This window comes from Pleurodeles waltl, chromosome 5 (assembly GCF_031143425.1).
Source record: "Pleurodeles waltl isolate 20211129_DDA chromosome 5, aPleWal1.hap1.20221129, whole genome shotgun sequence".
NCBI lineage: Eukaryota > Metazoa > Chordata > Amphibia > Caudata > Salamandridae > Pleurodeles > Pleurodeles waltl.
The window spans coordinates 473784226-473809756 of NC_090444.1; the positions used below are offsets into that span (position 1 = coordinate 473784226).

The window sequence follows — 25531 nt, forward strand, 5'->3', positions numbered from 1 at the left end:
TCTGGCATCACCCCCTCTCTACTGCTCCCTTGGCCAAGAGAGATGCAACTTCCTTGTGGAGAAGAGAAAGATGATCCTCCATCAGCCTGTCTTGAGTTGGTGGCATGGAGGGAGGAGTAATCAGGAAGGGGGTGAAATAGCGCTTTCGGACCAACTGCAAAATCCACTTGTCCAATGTTATGGACTGCCAGTGGGGAACGTGATGACAGATCCTTTCACAAACTGGGCGTTGTGATGGTATAAGAGCAGATTAGGATGGTTTGGAGGCTGCAGCTGCAGGAGGGGTAGCGCACGGACATGACCTCTGGTTGCCTGATCCACATGGCTTGTGGACCGTGGTCACACAGGGACTTGGGAGCATGCGGGGCACCGTGGCTGGGTGGGAACTAGATGGTTGGTAGCCCCTGCCGTAGCCACAAAAGGAGTGAAAAGCAGACTGGGTTTGGCACGGCTACGGAAGATAATCCCAAGGACTAGGCCGTAGCCTGACTGTGCTTAAATCTCTTAAGCACTGTGTCTGCTTTATCTCCGAAGTGACAGGAGCCATCAAACGGCTTGATCAAAGAAGATGCGACAACCCCCCAAAAAGCCAGCAATACATAGCCAGGCATGGTGCCTAAGGGGCACCGTTGACAAAACCTCTCTGCCTGGCGAATCTGCTGTGTCCACATCGAATTGTGAACTATGCTGCATCCCTCCAGTCCGCTACTGCTTGGGATAGCATGATACAGGCCGCCCCTGCGACCGTAAGCAGCACTTGTGCAACTGTATCCCACAGAGCGTGGGAGTAGTGGCTCAAAATGTATGCTGTGTTCACAGACCGCAATTCTAGGCTGGTGGACAAAAAAATTGTCTACTCCAATACCTCCAGCCTCTTGGATTCCCTATCCAGAGGAGCAGTAGGGAATGTGCCAGGATTGACATGGGAAGTGGAAGCCTGGACCACCAAAATCTCCTGGGTGGGGTGTAACATGAGTAAACTTGGATCCTCCTGTGCAAGTGGTAAGCGACTGTCCTGTTCACAGATGCTGTGTTGGGTTTGGATGTGGCCTCCAAAACGACAGTGAGGGCTTCATTATTGGGAGGAGGGGTTCAGGGGGGAGACTACCAGCTGAAGCTTCTGTCAAGACATTCGTCTTGACTGCCACCAAGGTCAACTGAGAGGCAAGGACGTTCACCACTTCTGCCCCACTATTGCAAAAGATGTTCCCTTATCCATAGCACCGGTAGGAGTAGGAAGCATGCCAACTTCTAGGGAAATATTTAGACCACAGGGTTCATCCAGTTCCTCACATCAGTCCATGTCTTGGTCATAAGGCTGGACTTCTAAAAAGTCCAGTGATTCCTCTCCGAGACCAAGCCCATAGGAATAGGGCTCAGGATCCGATCTCTGAGCCAAGACTCCCAATTGTGTCAGGTGCGACACCAAGCTACGCGGCTCTGTATCGGAGTCTAGGATCAAAATGGGGATGGTGCTGCAGCAGGCGCCAGGAGCCTCCACATCTGGACTGGCGCTGGGGAAGGTCGAGGTGGCATGAATGGTGTTGATCTGGATGTTAACCCTTGGGGCCCCAGTGGCACTGGGGCTGGAGCCGCCAGGGTGAAACCAACAGGGGCCCCTGACGAACCCACAGAGGGCGCGCCAGAGGAGTCAGGCCACCCTAATATGGTGCACATCTAATTATTCTAGTAGGGAGGGAGTCGCTCCAGCTCTGGGAAATTCGGGGAAGGTGTTAAGTCAGCCCAGGCACTGGTTCTACTTGGAGCGAGGCCTAGAATGCGAATACTCCAGCCTCTTCTCACCTGATGGATGCGGAGAAGTGACACTACAGGCCATGAGCTTGAGGGAGCGCTCCCTAAAAGCCTTTGGATTCATTACGCAGCAGTGGAAGCATGACGGTGTTGAGGTTGCATTCGAGGGACCACAGGCAAACAAGGTGTGGGCCAGTCACACACAATGGCCAGTGAAAGGCACAGCAGGGTATGAAGCTGGCCTTCTTAGATGACATCCTGCCACACTAGATTTGATAAAATGGCCCAAATAAAAAAACTGAAGGGGGTGGCTCTTCCCTGCTAGGCACAGACTATCCTGGATATAAAAGAAGTATGGGTGGCACCTATATAGGTGTTGCGGTTAGATGCTGACAAGATGCAGAGCCCATCAACCCCACCTACTGGCGCACAGGGGTACTGCTCATGAAAAATCTTCCAGATCCAGTCTGGGGAGATTTCTAAGATAAGGAATATGCAGCTAGAAATCTGTATCAGATAACTCATAGTTAAACATTTGCTGTTAAGGCCTGCATGTCTCTGCAGCCACTGGTTCATATCCTGGCCGAGTTCATGTAGACATTTTTACTAGAGGGTCAACAGAATCAGTACAGCAAATTTGGTTATTGCAGGAGTTACTTTTTGTAGTTTTTTCAAAATGGTAAGACAATTGGTAGCAAACGCCATGGCAAACGTTTTTAAGAGACAGTTTCTGCCCTTTTTAACTACTGCTTTTAATTTGTGCAATATGTTGCACATTGTGGAAAAATAATGTGCATCTCACACAACAAGTTGACGCTACACTCTATAGGTCTTGAAACGTCTTATTGCACAGACTAACATTTATTTTATAAGTGGAAAGTGTGGACAGGTAAATACTTCTAGTAATATGAAAATGTGTACTCTTATTCAATGAATGCAATAATGCAAGAATGCAAAGAACTTTTCTGATACATATTGACCAAGAGAATAAAAATACTGTATGTATCAAGGACAGGGGATAGAAACAGGAAATGGACAGCAAAAGTAGAAAAAGAGTGAAATAAGAGGGGTTTAGGAGAATGACAGGAGGAATAGGAACAGTTGAAAACTGTTAGCCGGGTGATGAGCAAGCATTACTAGTACCAGAAAACAAAACATACATGAATTAGCCTCTGCCAGACACTGTGAAAATTATGTAGAAGCACTGAATCACAAAGCTGGCTTAGGGACACTAGCTATTTTAAAAAATAACATGGCTTCCCATGGGCTAAGTCTAACATACTATGGTGCGTAAACATGATACTAACGCAGTACAAAACGTTTTGTCAATACTTAAAGGTCATGAAATAAAATTTAACATCTGTAAAGGTTGTGCAAGAAAAAAGATAAAATTGTAAATAGAGTTTATTCACACCACTCCAGGATCATGAAACTTCATCAATTAGAGCAAGCAGGCAGATAAACGCTAATGCAAACTGACGGAATACTCACCAAGTCTTCTGCAGTCACTGGATGCCCTCTCTTGTCATTGGCCACTACCATCTTCCCCAGCCTGTCTCTCATGTCAGAGAGGCTATCAGTCAGAGCGAGGATGGCCATGATTTCACTGGCAACAGCAATGTCAAACTGAGCCTGGTGGAAAGGAGAAGTCACTGTGAAAATCAAGACCATGAAACATCATATAGTTTTATACTACAAGGACATAACCTGCATATATCCAGAGACTGTAAACTTTGCTACAGGCATTAGAAATAGGAGGCTGTACCTCCCAACAACTGACAACCGCAGTGGCTTGTTGAGGGATTCAAATTCTGAAAGACATTTTTATTTTACATTTTTAAAAATTATAATGTTTTTTTTTTTTTTTTTAGAGTGTTTGCTACAGATGCTAAACCAGAAGCGTGAAAAAGCGCTTTATAACAAAGGATAATAGGCTAAGAACTTGCAAAGAACACTGGTAGAATGATTGACTGCCGCCATATGGAAAGGGATCACAACCTAGGGTCAAAAGGCCTCAAGTATTTTCAGTGCCGATTTGTCTGAAGGTGGTGATGTGGGGTAATTGCACTGAAAGAGCCTGCAGTTTGCTCATGCAATGAGCTGACAATCGCAACGAGGAAAAAGGTTTTCAGAGTTGAGACACAGTAAGCAACTATGGATAGACTAGAAGGAAGTACAAATAAGAAGTGAAAGGACCAAGTTATGGGCCTACTATGCCACCACAAACGGTCTTGGAAGTAACGTGTCAAACAAAGGACAGATAATCCAGCAAATGTAGAAAATCTGAAAGGGCAGACAAATAACCTTTTACAGTGCACACTGCAAGGTCTTTCTAGGATAAAGAGGCAACAAACAAGAAAGTGCCTGACAGTTTTGCTTGTAAGGGGTCATTGTCCTAGCATCACACCAGGTTGCAAACTTGTTGCAGCACGAGCATAGATGAATTTTGTGTAAGGCAGTTGTCATCAACCACCTCAGAGGACAACTCAAACTCATTTAATTGCTGCTGCTCAATCTCTATTCTTGGAGGTGCATATTTTAGAAGTTCGGATGAAGTACCTTATCCTATTGCTGAAAAAGGAGGTCCTCCCAGAAATGTAGCCTGACCACAGGACATGTCCGAACTTCCCAGTACCACATTCTCCGGACTCTGAGCGAGACGTTTTGAAAACTCCAGCATGCAAAACTGATGACCTTGTGGCAAACAGATCGAGCCAAGGTTCTCCCCAATCTAGGACGAGACCTTGCACCATCTTTAAATATTTGTGATCTGCAACGCTAGATGGCTGAGTTCACCCGCCCCAGAGTTTGGGGAGCCCGCCAGGTGTTGTACGCCCAGGAAGATGTCTTGGCACTAGACAGCCTAGAGTGCCAAGAGATGCAGAGCCTCCTGGCACAGGGTCCACGACCACAACCCACCCTGTTTGTTGCAATACCACATTGAGGGGGTGTTGTCCGTGAGCACCTAAACCAGCCTTCCTTTGATGGAAGGGATAAAGACTTTCAATGCTGAATGGATTACCCTCAGCTCCAGAAGACGCCTCTCGGGTGGATGCCTCAACCCAGAAGTGATGCATCAGTCACCACTGTCAATGCTGGGCGGAGCACGGGAGGGAGATGTGTCGTTGACCCAAAAGCAGTCCGTTAGCCACCCCTGAAAATCTTTTGCAATCTCCTTAATCTGGACAAGGTCCTAAAACATTTTCTCCTACTGTGCCCACTGGGACTTCAGATCCCTCTCCAGAGCCCACATATGCCATCAAGAATGCTTCACCAGCAGGATGCCATCAGACCCAGCAGCCTCAGTCAGTCTCACCAAAATCCAGGACTGAGGTTGAAACATCAGGATCATAGCCCGGATGTCCTGGACATTTTGCTCTGGAGGGTAGGCACAGAACTGCACTGCTTCCAAAAGGCTCAGTTGAAAGGAAGCAACTGAGAAGAAGTAAGGTGTGACTTAGGCATGTAGATAGTAGAACAGACAAAGTGCAAACGGCTCACTGTGGGCCAGATGTAGGAAAGCATTTGCGAGTCGCAAACGGCAAAAATTGCCGTTTGCGACTCGCAAATCGCATTTTCCTATTCAGAAATGCATATTGAAGTGGATGGTAACCCAATCGCAAATTGGAAGGGGTCCCCGACTCGCAGACGGTGTCTGAGACACCGTTCTGCATTGCAAATTGCGACTTGCAATTTGCGAATCGGAAGGACTCGCAAATTGCAAGTCGCAATTTGCAATTTTCCTACATCTGGCCCTGTATTCTCAAGGTTGGTGACTACTGCCTGGTGTGAACCCATCTTCATCAAGGAAGGGGAAGACTGTAACTTCGGAAGATGTGCTGTAACTACCACCATCACTTTTGTGAACACCCGAGGGGCAATGGTAAGGATAAAGGAGAGCACATCAAACTGGGAATGCTATTGTCCCATCGTGAACTGCAGGTCGGTCGAGCCTGATGCTCCCCCAACGGGAAGTTTGTGCAGTTTGGAGGGCTCACTATAGCTGCTTGGAGGCTGTGACAGCCGGTGGGTCAGGGTAGAACACACTTGGTGTGATTTCTGCTTCCTTTCTGGAATCCTCTGCCTCAGCCACAAAAAAAACTGGGCAGCCTGCTGGGTTGGACGGTAGAGCTGATATCATGGGCACCCATAGGTGCCTTCACCATGGGAGACAAAGGGATAAAAAGGCTGCTGCAAGCGGGAAGCCAGAGAAAAACCCAGGGACCTGGTGCTGGCTCAGGTTTCTCAAAACAACTTAAGCACCATTTCTACTTTGTCATCAAACACGCGGGAGCTATCAAGTGACATGTCCATGAGGGATGTTTGAAGATCCACCAAAATTCCAGTGAACCGCAACCAGGCATGGTGCTACGGTAGAGGCTATTGCCCTCTCTAAGGGGACAGTTGTGTCCAGTTCACACCCGATGGCAAGCTTCGCTGCATCCTCACAATCCACCAGGCTTGATTGAAGACAGCATGGCCCTCTTCAGGGAACATGTGGAGCAGCTTTGCAACAGTGGCCCATAGAGCATGGGAATAGCGGCCCAGGAGGTAAGTGGTGTTCACCGACCGCAAGGACAAGTAGGCATAAGGGAAAACCCTCTTCCTTAAGGTATCCAGCCTCTTTAATGGCCTGTCCAATGGGGTGAGAGGGAATGTGTTAGGGGTGAGGGTTGATTTTGGCTGTTGAGGCCTGCACCTCCAGGCTCTCAGGGGAAGGATGCCAGGAGATGAATACTGGGTCTCTTGGGGAGGGTGATGGCAACAAGCAATAGGGTGATACACAAGAGACCTCGTGCAAGGTTTAGCCCAGGGCCCTTGGAGAATGCCAGTGAGGGCCTCATGAAATTGGAGCAAGGGCTCAGTCGAGCTCACCGTAAATGAAGCACATCCGTCAAGACATTAGTTTTGACTGTGATGGCAGTCAGTTGTAGATCAAGGACCTCTGCTGCCATGCACATCATGGTGGCAAAAGATGTGCCATCCTCTGAAACTGGACCGAGAGGGGAAATAATGCCAGCTTCTAGGGAGGGGTCCAGGCCAGTGACATCACCCAGCTCCTCCTACCAGTTGCCTTGGTCAAGGTCCTCTTCAATGGGATCAAAACCTTCTTCCTCATCTCCATGTGCCAGGATAAAGGGTCTAAGGCAGGCAAGTCCAGGATTTGGTAGATCCTGGACAGCACTGGTGTCCACGTTGAATGGCACTGGCGGGATCTGGATCGGCTCTGGAGGAAGAGGAGCTGTCGTGGGTGTAGGCACCCTTGACTGCATCAAGCCCGATCCAGGGTGGGTCTAGCTGTCATTAGGGGAGAACCTACTGGTGGTAACAGCTGGGACATTTCACAGCTCAGTTGGGCCCAAAGGCGTGCCAGGAGTCGTCTGAGGCTTGAAGATGGAATGCACCACATCATAGAATTCCTTCAGCTGGGCGGTCATCCCTCTGGCTCCAAGGAACTCGGGGTATCAGAGCTGGCCTCAACATCGGCTCCAAAGGTGGATTGCAGTAGTGGGACCTCGAATCACAATTTTTAGCCAGGGAAGCCAAACAATGCTTCAACTTTTTTCATGTAATTACACTTACCCAACATGGAGGAGAAAGTCTTGAAGCAGGAAGACACATTGTCTGCGGGAATGGCTCTGGGAACTGCCCAGAGATTGACCTCTGGACCATAAGCGGCGCAGGAGCCTGCTTTCTTCTGCCATGAGCTTCATCACCTTGGGGTGCATCAACTTGCACTTGTTGAGAGCCTTCGGGCCATGCCTCGAGCCCAGGCACCAGAAGCGGACCAAGGGGGATCAAACAAACATCTGTCGGTGGCATTTCCCACAAGGGTTAAACCCTGTAGGCTTACTAAGAAACATGTCTTAGTACACTGCTCAAAAAAAGCCAACAACGTAAAAAAAATAGTCAAAAAGTGACTGAGGTAACTCTGCAGATCTGAATAGCTGGCCTGGAAAGGAAGGAACTGACGTCAGCAAGGCACGATGGCGCATCATCACTGATGTCAGCAAGGCACCGCAACATCACTTCGTACTCTGAGCCAATCAACGCTACCTATCAGCATGCAGAAGTACTGCTCAAGATTTTCCAGATTAAGTCCAATACGTAGGGAATAGTCTAAAGCGAGGAATGTGCGGTTACAAGTCTATCAAAAATATCACCATCAAACACCGAATGTCTGGACTCTGTGGAGGAAAAGCCTTGAACATTAATGGGTCCAGGACTGTCCCAATGAATGGAAGCCTGTCATGGAATAAGGTGGGACTTCGGCTCATTTATGGTTAAATTCAATGTTAGGAGTTCTGTCGTTGTCCATAGGTGGTCTATGACTGAAGCTTTCCTTCAGCAGCCAGTCATCTAGGAATAGGTAAACTTCCAACCGCTAAAGATGAGTATCTACCACCACCATCACTTTTGTTAACAGCAGCGGGGTGAGGTGGGGTTGAATGGGAGCACAGTAAAATTATAGTGTTCCTATTACTAGGCCACTGTGGATAAGAGGCAATCCCTATGGTACTGCAGGACAGATACATGAAAATATGCATCCTGCAAGTCCGAGGACACCGTTCATTCTACCAGGTCCACAGCAGTCAGATCTGGGTCAATGTGTGCATTTTGATTTTGTCCTTTCGCAGGAAGAGATTCAGGGGTTGAGGGTCATGAAACGGCCCGAGGCCTAGGTCCTTTTTCAGCACGAGGAAGTCATGTGTATAACGAACCTTGTGCCTCTCAGAATTCTGAACCAATTTGATAGCTCCCCTCGGAGAGTAAGAAGAGCACATTAAGCATCAGGATATAGAGATCCTCCAAATTTGGTTCTGGTGAAGATAGGTGAGTGAGTGTAGTGGAAATGAACGGCAGGGCGTAGACCTTTTGGACAATCAGAAAACCCATCTGTCAGATATGTTGCAGCATGGGAAGAAATATTGAATCCTGCCTTCCACCAGACAGGTGTGAGCCACTGAGGACATACAATGACCATCAAGCTGCTTTAGTAACTGGAGAAGAGGAGCTGGAGCACTGGTGCTTATGCTGGCCTGTGAGATGCATGCAAGTGCCAAGTCAGTTGTCCCAAAAGGTCTGCATTGTCTGTTGCATCACTAGCTGAGAAAGTTAAAAAATTGTGTTCAAGCTAACTTCCCAGAGTAGCCCCTAAAGTTGGTAGGGGATAATTTGCAGGTGTCAATTGCCTCAAGGAACACGTTGGGGCCCTACTGGGGGACCACAGTGCTGGTCTGAACTGCTCTGTCAGTGCAATCTGTGGAACCAAACCCTGCATGGATTACTTATTCTGCCACATTCGGCATGTTATGGATCGTCTGAGCCAAGATGGCCCTAAGGTCTTACTGGCTTTGTCCCATAAGGCAGACCAGGTTAACAGAGCATAGTACAAAGATTTCAAGTGAATACATCTGTTTGCCAAACACATCAATTCTTTTGGATTCTCTGTCCGGAGGTTGGTCTAAAATAAGTTTGGATTAACCTTACTGGTCACAGTCTGCTCAATGAAACTTTGAGGTGGAGTGCTTGGTGAGGAAATTGGGTTCATCAAGAAAGGTTCTGTGTCATCTAGCTACTTGTCAAATAATGAGTGAATAACATGGATATGACCATGTAGCCATCAAAACATCTGAAAGTGTTAGTTCAGGGTCTGTCCTGGGAATCAGAACTGGGTCACAAATCTGCACCAGCAATAGCATCATTGCAGTGGGGACCAGAATGCAATGGGGCTGGAGTAGACACATGTACTGAAGTGACCAAGGATGCAGAAGGCAATGGGTGAGGATATGCTGGTGGTAACCCTACCAATGGCCGTTGCAACTCCCTGGGGCCAGGAGGTGCATCAGAGGGAGTTGGAATTGCACTATAAATTTGCTGTATAGCCGCCTTAAAGGTCTCAATATGCTGCTGTGTCGACAACAGTCCAAGGAGCTCAGGGCGTATCAGGAACAGCCAAGTTATCGGCTGCATGGCTGGTGACCTCAAAAGAGTGCAACTTAAATTTTGATGCCTTCAGTCTTCTCTTTGAAACCAGAGTAGTAGGATGTGGTGGAGTCCTGCTTTGTGTATTTGTGCTTGGACTTAGCCAAAGATTTTAAGCAGGAACTGAAGAGGTGATGGGAATGGCCTTGTGACAGGGCCCAAAACTTGGAGCTGGAGAGAGACCTGTGTAAAGACCACAGCTACTACTTTTACTCTGTGATATAGTTTTATTTACCAGTGTCCAATTAACGTTTTGTGCACAAGGGCACATCAGTCACACAACTTGGAAGTTGCAGTCGGAGCCCCAGGCATCAAAGGCACACCTTGTGGGTGTCTGTGACCAGCATTTGCTTTCAGCAGTCCTAGCATGGCTTAAAGCATTTGTAGAGGGGACAGTTTTCCATTGCACACAGTTCTAAATGAATATCCATGCAATTGGAAGAACAACAGAGTTGGGAACAGAGGTCCTGGTCCACATCAGAAGACAGAGAAGGAAAGGAAATTATGTCAGCACCCACAGGTGGTGCTTATATGCAAGCTCCGCTCTGTAACTTTCAGAGCAGTACAGAGTTAGTGCAGAGCTGTAGGAAGCCACCTGTTGGCAAGTTGGGGAAATGCTCTTGAAATTCTCTGGTTCCAGTCTGGGGTTATTCTAAAGAAAAGGAATATGTGGCTAGAGGAATGCAACAGAAACATGTCATTTCTTTTTTTCAATGCTTTTTATACATTTTTAATGACACCAGTCAAGATAGCCAATTATACCACCATTGTATTAGAATGACAGATGAGGACGGGCAGCGATTAACATGACAATACTGCTTGTTAAAATCAGCCAAGCAGAAGTCTGGCATGGAGGCCAAGATAGCAGACACGTTTTAGAACTGAACCGGACCTCCTTCGCTTTCCAAACTCAGGATTGAAACCTCTGTGGCCTACCCTGGTCCCCTTATGAGGATGAAGTAGCATCTTGTACATGCTGCTAGCACAAAAAAGGTTTGAGTGCACCGATACAGCGAACATCTAAGTTGGTGGCGACCTACTGAAGTGGCACAGGACTGGATAACTGGGGCCCCTCCACTACTGCTGGATGACCCCTGGGAAAAGGGTCCCAGCAACCACTTGGGAGCTCTCTATCTACTGAGCTCTTGGGGAGGTGTAGACGAGAGAAGTGCTGCTGCCCAGTGAACCCCAATCGGAGCATCATGGAGTGTGAACTGACCCCGACCTAGAGGCCTCTGGCATCAGTACGGAGCCATGGCTCCTCGTGCTGCTTGGTGGGGACCCGCTGAGACAAGAGGGCCAAGAGGACGCATGAGGGGGAGCTGAAGAGTCCATCTCCGTGCCTGCAGAAGGTAGGGTGGGGCCGTGGCTTGAGCGGTTGCTGGTAAGTGGCTGGGTGGCCCGTCTGACAAGCAGGCTCCACTCACTCCAATAGGACTAAGACGGGACGGTGAGCAACTGATGGGCCCAGCCACCTGCAAAGCACTGCTGGGGGATATTCAGGTGAGCAGTACAGGGGCACCTTGCTCTCCGATCAGAGGGCATGCTGATTGATACCAGATTGGAGGGCCTAAAGCGAGGATTTTCACCAGGGAGGAGGCCTGATGGCAGGAGGTCTTAAGCTGGATAGATTCTACCTCCTTCTGACAGAGGACACTAAGATTAACACTATAGGAGGGGACAGTCCCACAACATTTGGTGCAGTGACTGCAGGTGGACCAGATGACCTAGAACCCAGCTGATCGTGTTGCCTCAGGCCTAGCCCTGGAGGAAAATGGGTTGGGAGGTGACTCGCCATTAGTGCAGACGTCCTGCAAAGTAATAAGGGTTTGTATAGGACCCCACAGAGCTGGGCATCTGAGATTGGGGTTAGATACAATTAAGCCTGCAGTGCAGCCAGTTTTGGACACAAAGTGAAGCTAATCGGCAACCAGATTTTTAGATCTGGCAGGGGGCACGAAGACCCAGTGCTCCTTCTCCCACCATGGCAGCACCCACCAGCTAAAACAATGGTGAAGTATAAAGGGTCAGAATTGTACACGCAGCCTTGAATTGACAAATATGTTAAAGCCACCTTGGAACAGACCAGGCCACCTGGGAGCACCTTGGGCAGTGGCACCTGGAGGTCACCAATATAACAAGCATTATACAAGCAATTCAGGCCTCACAGGAGGAAGTAGAAAAGAAGTGGGATTGGGTGAAGCAATTCTTCGGCAAGACTTGTGGAAGGTGATGGGTAGAGTCACAGAGGCCTAAGGGAAGATCTCAGAATTACAGTGTACAAGCTGACGGCTGCCTCTTGTGCACTCAAAATCAGGGTAGAAGATGCTGAAAACCTGTCCTGCTGGAAGAGTTTACGATTTGTAGGCTTCCCAGAGGGGACTGAAACTGCAAAACCTGGAACTCTTCTAAGGAACATGGCTTACATCCTGGATCCCCTGGCTACTGGTGGGATGTTCCACTGAGTGTGCCACCCACTAGAATAGCCAGTGAAGCATGTAGTGGCTCTGCCACTGCAGGCCTGTTGAGGCGCAGTTGTCATTGTGCTTGGATTGGCATTACTAACATGGTAGCCAAGCCTGAAGGGACCCTCTGCTACACCTAGAGCACTCCCCTAAAGGCAGAGCAGGTGGTAGATGGGAGGATGAGCAGGTGGTAGATGGGAGGATGGGCAGGTACACATGGGTGTCCAGTGCCCAGCAGTGAAGAACCCCCACGTGGGTTCTCCCTACCTGGGGGGGAAGGGGAGTGGGGGTCAGCTCTTCCAATAGCTTTTTGCTTATTCCCTACCTGGTGGCTAGCACGTGTGTACTCACATGCCCACTGGTGCACCAAACATGTGCTGGGCCTGTCATGGCAAGCCTGGGTGCGCTCTTGCCCCTATGGCATGTTTAAATATGTATTTAGCCTGTCATAACAGGCCTTGGTGTGTGAACTAGCATCTATAGTGCTTTAAACCTGCATCCAGCCAGTGGAAGCAGGCCTGTACGTGCGCACTAGCACTTAGGGGGTTTGAAATATGTATCCAACTTGTCATAGCAGGCCTAGGTGTGTGCACTAGCCCCTATGGTGCTTTAAACATATAACTCGTCTGACTTATCAGGCCTGTGTGCACACTTGCACTGTGGTGTTTTTAAACATGTGTCAAGTCTGCCAATGTAGGCTTGTATGTGCGTAAGGACACGTATGCCCAGAGAGTGAAGAATACCAATGTGGGTTTTCACTGCATAGGGTAGCTGCTCTGCCCATAGGTTAACATGGGGGAAGTGTTACAATTACTCCTAGCTGCAACAGTGGATTGCAGCAGAGCAGCCTCATGTTTACCATCATTGGATTCGTCCTGTCAACCCCCTTTCTATGGTAATGGTTTTTTTTGTCAATCACAGAGAAACGTCACTTCCAGAAAGTAGACATTTCTGTGCCCTAAAATCCTTTGTGTGCCTTTTAATTCGACACAAGTCCACACTTGGGGGAATGGAGGAGCACACCAGTGCATTCCCCAGCAACACATGTGGGCATGCAACTGGGCATGACTCTGCCATTTGTGGCCTGGGTGGATAGATTGGCAGGAGAGGTTCGGACACTTGGCCTCTGGGAGCCAGATCATGGACACACTAAATATTAGGGTCTGTATTACAGAGCCCCATGGCAGACAGGACTGAAATTTAAGGGAGACATCTGTGGTTTGAAGGGAACACTCTGAGCCTCCCCGAACTTCAAAGGCACACTACAGTATAGCTGCTGATTCCACACTGCAGCAAAGTAGAGATACACTTGCAGGAAAGAGGTGCACACTGTAAGCCGAATCTGTTGTGCACAAGAAGTAATTACGGCACTAGAAAGGGACTGTGCTCCCTTCCTGCAAATGGATGGCCTGAGCAAACTGGTTGCTGCTATGTGGCACTCAGATTCTTACTTTCTAAGGGATTGTTGGCCACAAGGGATCTACACCTTCTACCAGTGTCCTCGGGAGTGCCTATATTGTCTGCTGGACATCACCTGGTAGCAGCGGTGCAGGCGTAGAACTAAGTATTGCATCAGGAGAACGGATTTGCCTGGTTCAGAGACTTCAAAGTATTGCCTCCATTAAAGGAGTGTGGCCCTTCATCGTAGGTCCAAGACATGCATAAGTGTCTCGTTGGTAGAGAATAGATTCACTGGTTGCTGGACCCCGCATGGCCCGCCTTTGTCGAGCGCACTGTATTTCTCTCATTTCACACCTGACTGCATGCTCATTGTGTGCAGTGTCCGATTTACCAGTTGTGACCCTCGGAGGTAGGGGCGTGCCGGGAGCAGTGTCACATTCTACCTTGTGCAGTACCACTGAACTTACGTCTGTGTACGTGTGACTGGGACTGTCCGGTGCAACTCAAGTCATTGCGCACCAGACTTTGTGCCTCATATCAGGGAGGCACATGCAGTTTGCAACTTCGTGGGCGATCAGAATCATCTGGTGCCACCATCGTGAGCAACTCTGACAGTCCAGGGCGACTAAAGTCATCACGCCCCATCAGGTTGTGTCCTCTAACAGGGAGTTGTACAATCGGTAACTATCTGTGTTTTGGAGCGCCGGCTTGGTTGGGCGCCACTGAATAGCGTGTGTCCCAAAGTGACATTCCCCTCTGTGCTTGGAAGACCAGGGCCCATGCAGGAAGACATGGTGCGGTGACCCCTGAGTGAACTCCCAGAGTGGTGGCCAGATTTGTTGACTGTTGCCTGATCAGGGGTTAACTTTTTTCTTCCCTCCACCTTTGCCCCAGTTTCCTGAATACGTGTAATTCAGGCTGTGAGTAGCCTAGTATCCGGGGAAAGGGTGCTTTTATCTCCATCTAGGGGGGGGTGTGTGTGGAGGGGGAGGGGGGAGTAGGAACTGGTTTGGAGGGTGGAAGAAGGTTTAGGCCCAAGGGGGGGTCTGCGAACGCAGGGACCACCAGCCTGCTGTTATCAGTAAATCACATTAGGGTTTTACCTGCTTGGTCTAGGGTGCGGAGCTATTTGAAAGTGCTGCTGTAATCTGTATGTACACATTGCTGCTATCGTTGTGAACCAGGGTGCACCCTTTAATTGTGGGATATTGAATTGGGGTAATCACTAGGCTGACAATGTTTTGGCACAGCATGAGGGTGCTGGGAGATAAAGTATTACTTTTTTCACAAGTGCATACTGCTAATGTCGTTTTAACACAATTGGACCTAGTACTGCTATTGATATCTCCAAATGTGATTTATGCCCAGATTTACATAATGTTCAAGCTGTGTGTGTTGAATACAAACTTTACTTGCATACATCTTGTGTGAAGTCTCTTCTGTGACGCTCAGTGTATTTGTTGTGTGGTACTGGAATGCCAATGGCCTACATATTACCCCCCTGTGATAAGCCTGACTGCTTGTGCCACGCCACCAAAGGGTGAACGTAGGTTATACAGCGAGTGAAATCACCCACCCCTGATGGGAGTGGTATGTTCTGCCTGGCTAGGGCTGTGGCCCACCCAATCAGAACGTGCCGCCTCTAACACCTACACTTTCAGTCGACTCGTGTCCTGATCTTCCTGGACTGTAATTGACTGGTTCAGAAACAGCGGAAATCTTATGAAGCGGTCAAACCCAATTTGTGGTAAATGTCCTTGCCATACATTCTGTTCTATCTGGCAAAGCTGAAGGTGGTCTACATATCCTAGTCCCACATCTCTGAATTTCTAGAGGAGCCAAAGGAATGTGCTACACAGAAAAAGGTGCTTCGCTATCACAACCCTCCTCCCCTCAAAAGTGAGGACCAGCAGCCTCCAATATCTAAGCAAATGAACATCTCACAGAAAGTGCCGAAACTTGGAAGGGGTCAGGGTTGCCATAGGGAATTGTCCGAATTGACTGGAACATGGCTCTTGGTTTGACAAATTTTGTGTCTGGGGGGAGGGTGCCGATAGAGAATTTATTTAGACCAAAGGCGGGAAGCTTGCGGAACGAATCTCATGGCGAGACTCGGATAAGAAAGCCCATTGAGGCCTTGGCAGAAGGCCCTAAACAGGAGGACATCCACCTCTAATACCTAAACTAGGTTATAATCAGTTATGTTTCTGGGGCGGAAGAGCAAGGAGGTTGGGGGCCCAGGGTGGGGGGTGAAATTGTTTGTTGGTTGTGGTTTCATTAGTTTTTTTCATGCACACCCTGCAGTACACCTATCCATGTTCACAATGTACACACATTCGAGCCACCTGGCAGACTCACCGCTGCCCCTCACCAAGGCCCACATCAGATGACAAACCCTAACTCTGATGGCCAATTTTTAGGTAATGGCATGGAATGTCATCAGCCTTTTGGACCAAATTAAGCAGAATGCGGTCCCCCGCTATGCCAAGAAAATGCACCGACAGTCTTAATGCAGGGAATGCACCTACTAGATACCAAGTGTTCATTCTTGGGTAGATCTGGGTATGACTAGGTCTTTCATGAAGGTTATACTACGGGATCCAGAGGGCTAGCCATCATAATATTTACCAATCTCCCATTGGTGGTAATGAAGTCCTGCCTGGACCGCCAAGGCAGCTATGTAGGGGTCAAGGGCGTGATGGAGCAGTTCAAAGATCCGAGTGTATATATTTCACCTCAGCTACCCATACAAACACTGGGGATACTCATGGACAGTGTAATGGGCTTCCCCCACAGACCACAATCATATGGGGGGGAATTTAATGAGATGTCTCGCACTGGGATGGCCTCTTCGCCACCCCCCCCCTCCACGCCCCCCACAGAACCCTAAATGGGCCGGTTGACTCAGGACTCTGGGCAGCTAGCAATGCCATGAACATGGGGGTAGCTAAATCATACTTCTGACAATGAAGGAATACATAATACAATCAGATCACTAGAACTGAAATTCTCATACTAAAGCTAGAGAAACAGTGTTTCAGAGGAATCACTAAACAGCTGAATCAACAACTCTAAAACAACAGAGTCTCGCTGTGGGAGCTAGCTCTAGACGGGGCCCTCCAGTGCTGTAGAGCATCCGTTAGAAAGACACAAACATGGGGACAAAAGAAAAATGAGAAGCCCCTCTACTGGCTAGCCACAAGGGAAATGGGGCCAGGATAATTCCCGGTATCACAAACTTAAGAGGGTGCTTCGTCACCATTGCAGAGAAGATATGCGACTCATTCACAATTACAGGTAGCAGTACGCCCAGTGTTCTCCAGCAGAACGGGAGAGAGTTAGCCTAATCCCATTGAAATTCCTTCACCTCGTCTTATGAAACTCTAAGACTGTCATAGCGGAGGAAATAGTAAAGGCCATTCAAGACCTGAATACGGGGAAGACACTGGTATTCAACAGGTTTCCCTCAGAATATTATCAAAGGTTGCAAAACAAACTTACACCACACCTTTTGAATTTACATGTACAAGCAAAACAACCATTTTCCGTGTGGCCTCCTCTCCCGCCCCCAAGAATTAGATGTTGCTACCATAGTGGTTCTACCCAAGTGGGTCAGGTCCCAGATAAATATGCCTCCTATAGTCCCATTTATTTAATTAATACATAGATATAAATTTTGCTAAAGCTCTGGCAAACAGACGAGTCCACAGGGCCCATATCCACCTTGATCAGTTGAAATTTATGCCAAACCATGGAAGTCTCCACTACGTCAGATGAGTTAACATGGTGCTGGCTCACTGTCCGGACAGGACTGAACCCTGTGCACTGTTATCAGTGGATTTCAAGAAGGTCTTCTACATGCTAGGCTGGTCATACCTTACCCAAGTCCTTCAATATATGGGATTTGGGCATAAATATGGTTAATGTGTTCAACCTCTGTATGGGGAGCCCTCAGCTCACATTCCAGTAAACTGAGTCCGCTCTACCACCTGTCCAGTCCACAGAGCAACTAGATAAGATTGCCCACTCTCTCCCATCCTCTTTGCGCTGGTTATCAAGCCCCTGGCCAGACTGATTCTTCGTGACGCTTCGGTACATCGATGGAGATAGTAAGAGGGGACGCAGGACAGGATAGCCCTATATGCTGATGACGTGCCTCTGTTTCTCGTTAAGCCCACAAATATCGAGACTTGCACATCGTGAAGATTTTCGAGGAAGCATCTGGCCTCCACACAAATCGTTCCTTGTTCCATTAGAAGGGCATCACTGCAACAGTTTACTGACAGGACAATATTGAGATCACACTATTACGATTTAAATATCTAAGGGCCCATATGTCAGTTGTATTGGAACTTGCACAGTCCTAATCTCCTGCTCAATTACAAGAAAAATGACCTAAACAACTGGGCTAAACTCCCACTGAACATACTGGGAAAGTTGGCCCTGTTTAATTTAAAATCTTACAGAAGCAATATATGCAATGTAAAACTATTCACTCTCTATCCCCAACACATGGTTTGCCAAACTTAAATGTATTATTTTGCCCTTTTTTATATGGTGATCAAACCCTACACACTGCATGGGACAAATGTCAACAGTCAGTATATGAAGGGCATAATGGGGATGGCATACATGCTGCTATAGTTCTGTGCTTCATGGCTCATGATCTTAACCTCTGGATGATTTTGGGCTGGAGTGACGTGCCCTACTGTACAGACCTGGCCTTACTGGGTTTATCCATCGTCCTTGGTTTCCTTTACGGATAACCTATCTCCGCCCGCATCCTAGAGATCACAAGGATGGTGTTCTTGAGCTGGCGAGCTGTGCTTCAATTCTGAGGGTGTGACAAAAGGCTGACATGAATCCAGCAGTGGATCGATAGCTGGATGAGCCATACATCCCAACTACAGGGATTTGGCCACTGGGATAGAGGGATCATGGCCCTTGGGGTTGTGTGGAGCAGAACACATAAAATCCTTAAATGAGTTGCAAGCCCAATTCCAGCTAACACACACCTAATTTCACAAATATCTGCAGATCAGTGATATACTGGCCACACACTATTTGGGACTCTGACCTACCCGAATATTGCCCATTGGAGACTCAGTTACTGATCAGTGGCCAAGGCAGAACATCCAATATATATAATTCCTTCATAGATAACATACCAGACAAATATGAATCCCTTGATGACACTGACTGGAGGAAAGCATGTATGCCCCCGAGAAACTGATATCCTCCAGGCTTCAGCTTATCTAACTGCACTACCAGCATGAGACATAACTCACCATGCTGTCGCAGCCATGCCGGTAGGCTCCCCGAACAAAGGTGCTTCCGCTGTGCACACCCAGGCACAAACTTATTGATGTGGCAATGACCCAACACTGCGCTATATTGGAACATGAAAGCTAAAACATCTCGACCTACCCCCCCCCCCCAGAGTGGCACTATTAGCAATCTTGGATGATCTACAGGGGAGCGGGCACTGGTGGGTGCAGCAAAGGTTTTGGCTAAAAGACACCGTGCAAAAATGGAAGTCTCCAACCCTCTCACAGTATCAGAATGGAGACTGGGAATGGACTAGTGCTCAAAAGAAGTCGTCATATGTAAGGCTAGAAAATGCCCCAAGAAACATGGCAGAGTGTGGGGTATGTGATGGGAATACTATGGATTGGAAAACACTGCTGGACTCGTGGTCAGCACTCCCAAGAGACCTAAAAAGGCTACTTTGTGAGGAAGGGAGTGGTAGCGTGGGTGAAAAAGACTGACTTGCACCAACATGTTTTAAAACAAAACAAAAAAGGCATAAACAAAGTACAATATTTCTAGAACCGTAATCCATCCTTCCACTCTCAGAAACCCATCTAGTCAGCCATTTCCATATAGCTTGCACACCTTCTAGCTGCTGTAACTAGTGGTGTGGAGGATGTGGCTTCACTACTGGGGCCTGTCTCTTCTTCATAAGGAAGGGGTCTCAATTCTTTAGATCTGTGCTATCTTCTCTCTGAATGGCTGTCAACTTTTCCTATGTATAGAGATTCCAGGACTTTGTCCACCACAAACCCACTGTTGGAAGGTAAGGAGCCCTCATCTATGTAGCCGCAACCAAAAGCTGGGATGCGAGTCCACCAGTGAGGGCCAATAACACAAAGAATCTGTCATTGTACATCTCTATTAATAGAACCACTTAGGGGCCAAAAGGTAGGTGTACATTGGTGATATCTTCAATTTTCTCTATACTTGGGCCAAAATCTCTTATGTGACTACATGTCCACCACAAATAAATATACTGTATTTATCGGTGTATGACACGCACTTTTTCTCCCTGAAAATAGGGGGCAAATGATGTGTGCGTGTTATACGCCGATATAATGTTAAGGACCCATAGTACATACCGCATAGCGGCGCGAATAGATGTCATCGGCGCACATTGCAGTCCCCAGCAGCCTTCCTCTGCTACACTGGAAAGTGTCACATAATGTAAGCAAGTGGAATTCTTCTTGAATGGCGCGGCATTACAGACCTCCAGTGCAGCCTTCCTCCTTCCTGCTACAGGGGATACGTCACACCAGTAAATCTCGCGGCCGGAGCGTAACCACGGCAACGGCTCTGCATTGCTCGCGAGTGTTACTCGGCGAGAGTTTCACTGAGGTACAGGCATTTAGGGAATGGCATTTGAGGAATTTCAAGAATGTGACAAGTACGATATTGCACACAAAGATTGGATACTGCCTGACAGAGCAAGGGGGTGCAAGAAACTACTACATACTACTACATACACTAGCTGACCCCCCTCCCTGCAGTGTGCATTGATTTTAAAGGGCACCAGCGTATTAAAAGAAGTCTGCCAGGGGGGGAGCAAAGAAACACTGCTGATGGCTCGTGTCTGTCTCCCTACCAGGCAGTGTTTCTTTGCTCCCCCCTGGCAGACTTCTTTTGATAATCCGGTTCACTTTAAAATCAGTGCACACTGCTGCCTTTGGGGGGGGCTGTCAGCTAGTGTGTGTCTCTTAGCTCCCATCCCCTGACAGGCCCCCCTCCCTGCAAAGGCATCAGTGTGCATGGACCTTAAGTGCCGGTTCACACTTGTGCGATGCGGGAACGCTGCGAATATGCAGCTTGTTCCCGCATCGCATCCGCACCTCTGGCAGTTCACACTGCCATATGCGATACGCAGGGGATGTTAGTTAAAAGTTAACGACACCCCCAGTTGAGATCGCATATCGCAGTGCGATCTGCAAGTTCGCACAGAATCGGATCGCACTAGTGTAAACCACTATGCGATCCGATTCTGCTGCGGATAAAAAAAAAAAAGGGTCATGTGCGTGTTTAGTGCGGATGCGGTGCAAATGCAGCCATACAAACTGTATGGCTGAAATTTGCACCACACATGAGATCGCATGTACTCTGTACTCTCACTAATGTGAACCGGCACTTAAGGGGACCAGAATGGCAAAAGAAATCTGCCTGAAGGGGGGGGAGTAAAGAAACACTACCTGACAGGGGGATGGGAGCTAAGAGACACACAGGACCCCATCCCTGTCTTTTTACCCCACTCCCCCTTTAAGGCGATGGGCGTGCTTGCATTGAGCCCGCCAGGAAGCCGACACTGCACCCTATCAATCATAGGTAGCATGTGTATCTGAAGCTGACGTTTGGGAAATGCCTCACTACCTATGATTGGCTTCCTGGGGGGCTCAATCTGAATACGTCCGAGCCCATCCTTAATTTTACCATACCATACAAACACATGCTAACAAAGCCATCCTACAATACACACTACACATAGCCATCCTACAACACACAGATATAACAAGAGTACCAGTAAATTTACACACACCTGATACTACCTTACTCTTTTTTAATTTAAACTTAGGTAAAAAGTATACCACTGCAGTGTGACTCATCCTGACGTTTCGACGCTGAACTCTGCACTATCATACGTGCATTCATTACTTACGGTATTTCCCTACTACGGAATCCCTAATGGAATCAAAGCAAAAGCGTGCAGCATATACAGCTGGTTTCAAGTTAAAGGTTGTGGAATATGCCAAGCAACATGGAAATAGGGCTGCAGAAAGGCATTTTGGAGAGCCACCAACAGAATGCACAATACGAGAGTGGCGAAAAATGGAAGAAAAACTCAAGACATTATCAAAAACAAAATGCAATTTTCGCAGTGGTATTGCTAAATGGCCAAAATTAGAAGAATGGGTGAAGGAATTTGTACTTAATCATAGAAAAGCGGGCATTGCATTATCAACAAAAATGATCATCATTCAAGCAGTGAAAATCAGCAAAGAGTTGCAAATACAAGATTTCAAAGGGACAGCATCATGGTGCCAAAGATTTATGAAGAGGCATGAGCTTCGGATGCGAACAAGAACCAGGATTGCCCAGCGTATACCAGAAGATTATGAAGAGAAGATAATACATTTTCATAAATTTATTATCAAACAAAGGAAGAGACAAAATTTTGAAATTGGTCAAATCGGCAACATGGACAAAGTACCACTCACTTTTGATGTTCCTTCAAATAAAACTGTTGAAGCAAAAGGTGCCAAGACAGTAACAATTAAAACTTCAGGGTATGAAAAAAATCATTATACTGTGGTCCTTGCTGTCACTGCAGACGGAAACAAGCTGCCACCATTGGTCATTTTTAAAAGGAAAACTTTTCCTAAGGAGAAGATTCCAAGTGGCATACAGGTGCATGTTCATCCCAAAGGTTGGATGGACGAAGAAGGCATGAGGCTTTGGATCAATTATGTGTGGGAGAAGCGCCCAGGTGCTTTGTTAAAGAAGCCATCCTTGTTAGTACTGGACTCATTCAGATCTCATCTTACAGAACCAACAAAGAAAGAATTTCAAATGTGCAAAACAGAAGTAGCAGTCATTCCAGGAGGACTTACATCACAATTGCAGCCATTGGATGTTTCCATTAACAAGCCCTTCAAAGCCTTCATGCATGAAGAATGGAATAAATACATGTGTGATGAAAGCCAACATGAAAGTACAAGTTCTGGGAGAATGAAAAGACCTGGCATTTCAAAAGTTTGTCAGTGGATAAAGACTTCGTGGAACTCAGTGAAAGAAGATATTATCAAATCTTTTAAGAAATGTGGCATAAGCAATGCTTTGGATGGTGAAGAAGACGAGCTGATTTATGAAGACAGTAGCAGTGAAAGCAGCAGTGTTCAGTTCGAAGATATTGAAGATAGCAGTGAAGATGAAGAGTTTCTTGGTTTCCCAGATAGCAGCGATTTCTGAGTAAACTTTTGTAAAAACATATAATATCCAAGTTTCTTTGTTAAAACAGTTGCTTTCACTGTCATTTTACGTTATTTACCTTATAAGTGTTAATAATATTAATAAAAAAAAGTTCTGAGCTACCCTTATTTTGCTTCAAAGTTCTTTATTTTAAATTAAAGTTTTTTTTTTCCTGAAATTTCCTTCTTAAAATGAGGTGCGTGTTATACGCCGGTGCGTGTTATACGCCGATAAATACGGTATACAAACCAGTTTTCTCACACCCTCTCGAACAAAGGTCCGAGACCCTGTACATTGTCCTAAGTCAGACTGGTGTTAAATACTGGCAGACTTTTAGTAAACTGTTTCTTTACCTTTGCTACAAATGGGGATCTTTGCTTCTCTTCTCCAGAATTTCCAAATCTATATCCCAATTTCATTTTTAAAATATGTGAGTTTATACAGGAGTTGCATCCAGGGCTGTATATAGTTTTGTTATGGTGAATGCCATCTCTTCTTCTTGGAATAGATTTTCCATCTTACTTCACGTCCTCTTCCTGCCCTCACTGCAAGTGCATGTGCCAGTGTAAAGATGTGTTTGATTATACAGAGGTCATGCAGTTTCAAGAGGAAATGATTAGCACATTAATATTTATTCGTGGTCATCCCCCTCTCATACAACATACCCAAACATATGTTGTGTCCATCTGCCCAGGTTTGGTACCTATTGTCAGTAATTCCTGGTGGGACATCAGGGTTTCCCACAATGGGGATGAAGATGGAGGGATAGGTCTTAGATGATACAACTGTACTGCCTTTTGCCAACAGTGCAGCGTAGTTTCAGAGGAGTTCAATAGATGCCACTGACATTTGTGTGATCTTGGTGGCAGTCAAAGTACATTTTACAAATTGGACGTTACAAGGCTCTCGCTCAACTAGACACAAGGGTTTAAATTTATATTGTGAAGCCAAGGGCTGGGGCCCAGTGAACCACCAGGATGTATGCACTGATATCAGGTGCTCCCACACATCTCTTGTGCTGGGACCTGTACAGCAAAGCTTTTACCACTCAGTAGGTGTTATCTTTCTAAACGACAGTCCACACTTTTTTTTCCCTGTATGGACTTAAATGTGTCTAATAGGAAAATCAAGGGCAATATTCATTTTGCTTATAAGAGTTTCAACATTAAGGTCATTTTAACATTATCCCCTTCTGTGCCCAGGACGTAATGGTTACGTCCTGAGGCACAGTGCTCGTATGCCCGGGACGTAACCATTACGTCCTGGGCACAGAGCCCAAAGGGAGCGCTAGGGCTCCCTCTGTAGGGTTCCCTCCCACCCCCCAAAGGCAGGGATGGAAGGGGAAGCCTTTCCCCTTCCACCCCGCTGTAATGACGTCTGCGCGCGATCGCGCGCTGAGATCATTACAGGGTCCCGGTCGCACTGGAAGCCATTTGCTTCCAGTGTGCGTACAGAGAAACAGGTGAGTTCCTCTTCCGGAGGGTGGGGGGTTTGGGACAAAGAGGCACCGGGGGAAAGGAAAGGCTTTTCCTTTCCCCCGGTATCTCTGAGCATTCCTGCTGCCCGATCGCATTGCAATCGGGCAGCAGGAATGCCCACTAGACGCCAGGGATTTTTTGTTGTTGTTATGTTTGCAATGTTTACGCGTTTGGGAGCGGCCCATTGGGCAAGGGTCGCTCCCATTTGGGGGCATGTTTCTTGTGACCATTTCAGCCCCCCTTCGGGGCAGATTGGCCTATTTTTTTTAGGCCAATCTGCCCCCAAGGGGGGCAGAATCCACTAGACGCCAGGGATTTTTTTTGTGTGTGTATATTTCTAATGTTTTGCGTCGGGGAGCGGCCCCTTGGGCAAGGGTTGCTCCCATTTTGGGGGCATGTTACCTGTGGCCATTTCTGCCCCCCTTGGGGGCAGATCAGCCTATTATTTTTAGGCTGATCTGCCCCAAGGGGGGCAGAAACCACTAGAACGCCGGGGATTTTTTTGTGCATATTTATTTATGTGGGGGGGGGGTGTCCCCTTGGGCAAGGGTCGCCCCAAAAGGGGGCATTGAACTGTTGGCCATTTCTGCCCCCCTAGGGGGCAGATAGGCCTATTTGTTTAGGCCCATCTGCCCCCAAGGGGGGGCAGAAGCCACTTAGACACCAGGGATAGTGTATGTGTGTTAGGAGATGGGGGAGAGCCCCTTCGGCAAGGGTTGCCCCCCCTTTTCGGGGCACGTGTATCAAGGGCATTTCTGCCCCGGGGGGCAGATTGGCCTATTATTTTTAGGCTGATCTGCCCCCAAGGGGAGCAGAAACCACTAGAACACCAGAGATTTTTTTAATGTTTATTTATGTGGGGGCATTGAGCTGTTGGCCACTGTTGCCCGCCTTGGGGGCAGATGGGCCTATTTTTTTTAAGGCCCATCTGCCCTCAAGGGGGGGGGGGACAGAAGCCACTTAGGCAATAGGGAGGATAGTGTGTGTTTTCTTTTTGTTTGAAGGGTGGCCCCTTGGGCAAGGGTCGCTCCCCATGGGGACACACTACTAAACGTATTTTCTGCCCTCCTTGGGGTAGATAGGCCTATTTTTTAGTAGGCCCATCTGCCCTTATGGCAGAATCCACTTAGGCACCAATTTCTAAATGCTTGATGGTTTGGTGTTTGTCAATTGACGAAG

General features: G+C 47.5%; 1 protein-coding gene across 3 annotated transcripts in view; it reads right to left on the reverse strand.

Moving 5' to 3' along the window:
- Positions 1-25531, reverse strand: part of MTHFD1L (methylenetetrahydrofolate dehydrogenase (NADP+ dependent) 1 like) — a 1484080-nt gene that overhangs the window by 765693 nt on the left and 692856 nt on the right. For all 3 annotated transcript variants that reach the window (XM_069234289.1, XM_069234288.1, XM_069234290.1), the window contains one exon: positions 3244-3384. In XM_069234289.1, the coding sequence (XP_069090390.1) occupies positions 3244-3384 (141 nt within the window). The remainder of the gene's footprint in view (positions 1-3243; positions 3385-25531) is intronic.